Genomic DNA, 4,721 nt, shown 5'->3' with positions numbered 1-4,721 from the left:
TTCCTCATCGCTCGCACTCTTTCTCTCAAGTTTCTGAAAACCGAACCGGTCATATGAATCCATGTACGTATGTATGTATGTGAATGGAACTTTGATTGATGCAGAGACGGTTATGAATGGAATTCGGGTGTTCAAAGCCGCATATGATTCTCTATTAAGCTATGAGATCTGAGGGCTTTTTCTGACTATTATTATTATTGTTAGCTCACATAAATTTTCTGTTGTTTTTGTTCGTGTATGTTAGTGCTGCCCAATGATGGAGAAATTAGACTATTGAGTAGCTACGTGGTTCTGTTTTCTAGCTGGACATGCACCATTGACTCTCTCTCTCTCTTTCTCTCTCTCTTAATCCATCTCTGTGTATGTGTGGGTGTGTTTGTGTGTGTGGGTGTGACTGGATGTACTCTTATATTTACAAATAATAATAATAATAATGATCAAGTCAATGGTGCAAGAAGGCTGCTAATGAAGCCCGTTTAAACTACACATGATTTCTGTGTAGCTATGAGATCTGAGGGCTATGAATGCATTTTTTTTAGAAATGATAATTGGCATGTATAATTAGTAATCGGAAATTATAGGGTTCTGACATTTTAACAGGAAAATCTTTGAAGGAGATATCTAATTCTACTCGGAAATATCAGCTTTGTTGGTATTGGACTATTGGTATCTGGAGCGGCGTTGTTCCTGCATTGCTCTTCGCAGCTGTTGGCTGGGCTAGTTAGGATATAAATAACCATTTTGTAATTTTACTATATTATCCGAGCATGTTGATAATATAATCTTATTATAATTATGTTGTGCTGTTGTATTTATTTAATTTTTTGTTCTCGATATGACATTCTCTCTGATTCCAAATAAAGTAGAGTTTTTCTTTAATTTCTCTTCTAGTGATTTATAGTTTGAAAGAACGAACATAGTTTTGCGATCCCGCTGTGCGTACACCGTTTATTGTAGAACGCGTATACCAATTGATTCACAAACTAGAAGGCATGGTATAATAAACGAGAGATAGGAAGAAACTCTAAAGTAACACATTAACTGAATTAATTAACACAGTATCAACAAACCCTAACTAGTAACTAAAAATAATATTTAAAATAAAAAGTTATTATATAATATAACAATAATATTACTTATGCATTAAAATTGGTAAATGGTAACCGTTTAAACAATTTTTGAAACTAAATATCATTTTAAAAACTCAATATTTTGAAAGGTCAAGAAGTGGTGAAAGCAGAAGCAGGAGAGATGTTGGAAGCTAGGTGTCTGAAGAAAGCGGTGGTTCCGACCACCCTCATCGAGAATCCATCTCCCGGAAGCCTTCAATCCACTCGCCTCGCTCTCCATGTTCGTTCCCCTCTCTAACAATTCATTTTCTCTTAAAGTTTCTAACTTTCTTACTTTCTTCGTTTTTCCCTCTCAGGTCAGCCTTGACTCTTCCCGTTCTTGTTTTCTCTACATAGCCTCTGGTCCTCACATCTATAATCTCCAGGTTCCTGCTCTTCACTTTTCATTTCAAAATGCTGAGTTACGTGATTTCTGACTCTGTTTTACTTAACTCAAAAAAGCATATCTGATATGTAGATTGCTCTGGAAGAATCTTCAGTCAACAAAGGAAAAGAAAGCCTCTTGATTCCTCAACAAACTGAGGTATATTGTAAAATACCAGATGCTTAAATCATAATTTGTTATTTATTGATTTAGTAAGTTTGCATAACATGGCATCTTGTAGATTATTGCCTCGTCGATAATCAATCGCTGTCCTCATCGTTCCGAAATTCAGAGTATTGTTCTTGCCGACACTGAGAGTATGTGGTTAAACAGCAATACAGCATGATTCTTATTTTAAATCTAATACTCTGTTTAGCTACCTTATAATGCAATAGCATGCATGATTGAACTTGATGCATTTTTCAGGTAATGGCTACTTAATATTAGGAAGTGTGGATTCTTATGGTCATCTTATTGTATCCAAACTAGATACATCTGGTAGAGGTACTTATTCATTCTGACTTTCCTTGCACTCAGAATTAATTTTTATGTTTAAGTTTGCTTGGAGAAGAAAACATACTTGATTTTTGTCTAGAGGCAACTATGAACTTTTTGTCAAGTATATCATTTTTGTATAGAGGCAACTAGTTAGATTTACATAATTTATTCCTTTTACAATGCTAAGATTCTAAGGAACACAAAAACCTGGTTATTGTATATACTGTCTTGCTGGATTCTGAGAGAAATAATGCTACTCAAAAGAAAAGAAAAAAAGTAAGCTGGAGTTATCATTGACTTGAATAAGAGTTGCCTTTCTGTAGATGTTGACAGGCTTACGTATTCAGTGTTGCCTCCTGATAATGGTATTGGGGAAGGAAGTTGGTCAGGACTTTGCTTTAGTCCAAGTCAATGGTCTATGGTGAGCTATTTCCTTAATCAAATGTGTAGAGACCAAGACTAATATTTTACTTTCTTGTGATCTTAAACCTATTGTTGATTATCACTGCTGATGTTATTAAACTAGTGTGTAGAGTTAATATGCTTGCCCTCTTGGTTATGATATGTTATATTTGTGCTATTTTCCAGGCAGCTGTTGCACGTAGCTTTTGCAAAACGATTGATATTTATGACCAGGACATACATGTTCGTACATTACGACCGTAAGGATTCTGTACAGTACTTCAACACTTTTATCTTAAATTTTATGGAAATAGGAATAAGTATCTGCCCTTAATTGCTTCTCCATGATTCATTCTTATTTTTCCATCCATGCAATACCCTTTAGACTTGAATATGACCTAACTTTGACAATTTACAATATTTCTTTGGCTATTTATTTTTTATTATAAGAAATTAAGAATTGTATGTTGTTCACTTTAATCTCAATTGTTGATTTCTCTCTTCTCTTGTTTTGGTTCACATTTCAGTTCAGTTCCTGTGCAGTGTGTTGTTTTTTTCTTATTAGTCAAGGCAATCAAGTTTATGTATCTAGCTTACTTTAATTACATAAATTGGCTTATTTTCTTAATTTTTCTTTTTCGTTTCCTTGGACATAAGTGATATTAAATGACCTGGTATTTACTTGTGGAAGCAAAGGAATAACTGAGAAAATCTGCTAAATTTTGTATATGTTCACTTTTAGTTGCTAGAATTCCTTAGTTATTTTTCCATATTTCAGGCTTTGGCATCCTACTTCGTTAAACTTCATGCAGAATGTAGTTAATGGAAACCAGAGTCCTGTAATAGCTGTTACCGAAGGATGCCAGGTGAACTTTTTCAGTTCATAGTTTCTTTAATGCTTTATTGTCATTATGAGTTCTTCCTTTCCTTATACCCTTTATTGGTATCTATTTCTGAGCTACATTATTTAATATAATTGCAGCTGACTTTATGGGACTTGAGAATGAAAGAAAATGGTGGTTGTTTACAACGAATTTGTGGTACCCCTGGTGACATCTTATATTCTGTCTGCAGTTCTTCCACTGGTAATGTTGCTGTGGGTGGAGCAGATCGTACTGTGACTGTTTATGATCCTCGCAGGTTAGTTGCCTTCTAGGCTTCTAGATAAAACAAGTATAAAATGTGTTCAGCAATTGCCATTATAGAACACACTTTTTTTCTTTTGGTTTAATCCTTACCTTGTTGGATTAATCTTAGCCTGTAAATTACATTTGTATATATAGATGGTCGGCATTGTCTAGATGGGTGCACTGCTCTAAATTTGAGGTCAGTTTAAACTTTAAATATATTTCTCTGCCTTCATCTTTCTCAACTACTTCGATCCTGCTTTTGATAAATCTTTCATGAAGAAATTGTAATATCTTAGACATCTTTATGTATTTTACTGTTAGGGTATAAGTTTGCTGTGGAAACAGTTGTGAAAAATATTATGTAGTCGCTGTAATTATTGTTAAGTATTTATTACATTATTGCTATATGTTCAGGTTCTTGTGTATAATTGAAAAACCCTATTTACCATGTACTTCTCTTTGTTCTAACTATGTGTTTTAAGTTGATTTCCTGTGTTATTCATTTTGGAAAATCTGAGTAGCTTTGCTTGGTTACTTTATATAACATTGATTATAATAAAGTATAATGTTATTATTACTGCAGATAACAGGACTTGCTTTCTCAACAATTGACCCTGATTACATTTATATTCAAGGGGTTGATTATGAGGTAACTCTTTTTCAGACAATTTTACAACCAATGAATAACACCATGTACAATGAGATAATGAGTCATGAGCATAATGTCGCTGCTTGTGTTAAACTGATTTTCTGTGACTCACTATTCTGAGCATTCTTTGTAATAAGATGTTTCACAGAATATTCCTGTAGATGCTCATAAGGCTAAACAATTTCAAACAGGTCTTGTGTGGAACTTGGAAAGAAACTGACAAGTTGTTTTCATTTAGAGGTGACTCGAACTGGCTTGGCTTTAGTAAGGTACTGTAACTGAGTTTCTTACCAAATTTTCATTATGATTAGTTTGTTCTTACTTTTGTATAAGTTGCGAATTTCATTCTTGCACTTTGCTTCTATCTAATTAATGTGTTTTACATTGCAGAGCTCCAAAGAAGATGTTTTGGGTGGATGGTGTGATTCAGGTAGCATATTCATAGCTGATGTAGCAAGTGGAATTGATGAAATGATGTCTCTGTAGATTTCTTGGTAGCTTCAGTAGTTAAGTGTATGTAACCAACCACACTTATCTCTCAGCTCCCC

General features: G+C 34.0%; 3 protein-coding genes across 3 annotated transcripts in view; 2 read left to right on the top strand and 1 right to left on the bottom strand.

The window, feature by feature from the left end:
- Positions 1 to 879, top strand: part of LOC107644940 (protein SET DOMAIN GROUP 41-like) — a 4,551-nt gene extending 3,672 nt beyond the window's left edge. Inside the window, exon 6 of the transcript XR_002347676.1 lies at positions 601 to 879. The gene's annotated coding sequence lies outside the window, so the exon portion shown is untranslated. The remainder of the gene's footprint in view (positions 1 to 600) is intronic.
- Positions 1 to 4,721, bottom strand: part of LOC110262699 (trichohyalin-like) — a 14,940-nt gene that overhangs the window by 539 nt on the left and 9,680 nt on the right. The gene's annotated exons all lie outside the window — the stretch shown is intronic.
- Positions 1,127 to 4,721, top strand: LOC107644944. Its single transcript, XM_016348920.2, has 13 exons — positions 1,127 to 1,350; positions 1,427 to 1,495; positions 1,588 to 1,653; positions 1,736 to 1,811; positions 1,921 to 1,998; positions 2,316 to 2,413; positions 2,581 to 2,654; positions 3,173 to 3,260; positions 3,377 to 3,534; positions 3,678 to 3,720; positions 4,108 to 4,173; positions 4,365 to 4,442; positions 4,564 to 4,721. The coding sequence occupies exons 1-13, from the start codon at positions 1,252 to 1,254 to the stop codon at positions 4,657 to 4,659; spliced, it is 1,089 nt and encodes a 362-aa protein (XP_016204406.1). The 5' UTR covers positions 1,127 to 1,251; the 3' UTR covers positions 4,660 to 4,721.

The sequence above is a fragment of the Arachis ipaensis genome, chromosome B05 (genome assembly GCF_000816755.2).
Source record: "Arachis ipaensis cultivar K30076 chromosome B05, Araip1.1, whole genome shotgun sequence".
Classification (NCBI taxonomy): domain Eukaryota; kingdom Viridiplantae; phylum Streptophyta; class Magnoliopsida; order Fabales; family Fabaceae; genus Arachis; species Arachis ipaensis.
Note: the sequence above shows the minus strand (reverse complement) of the source record. Positions and strands in the feature narration are given on the sequence as shown.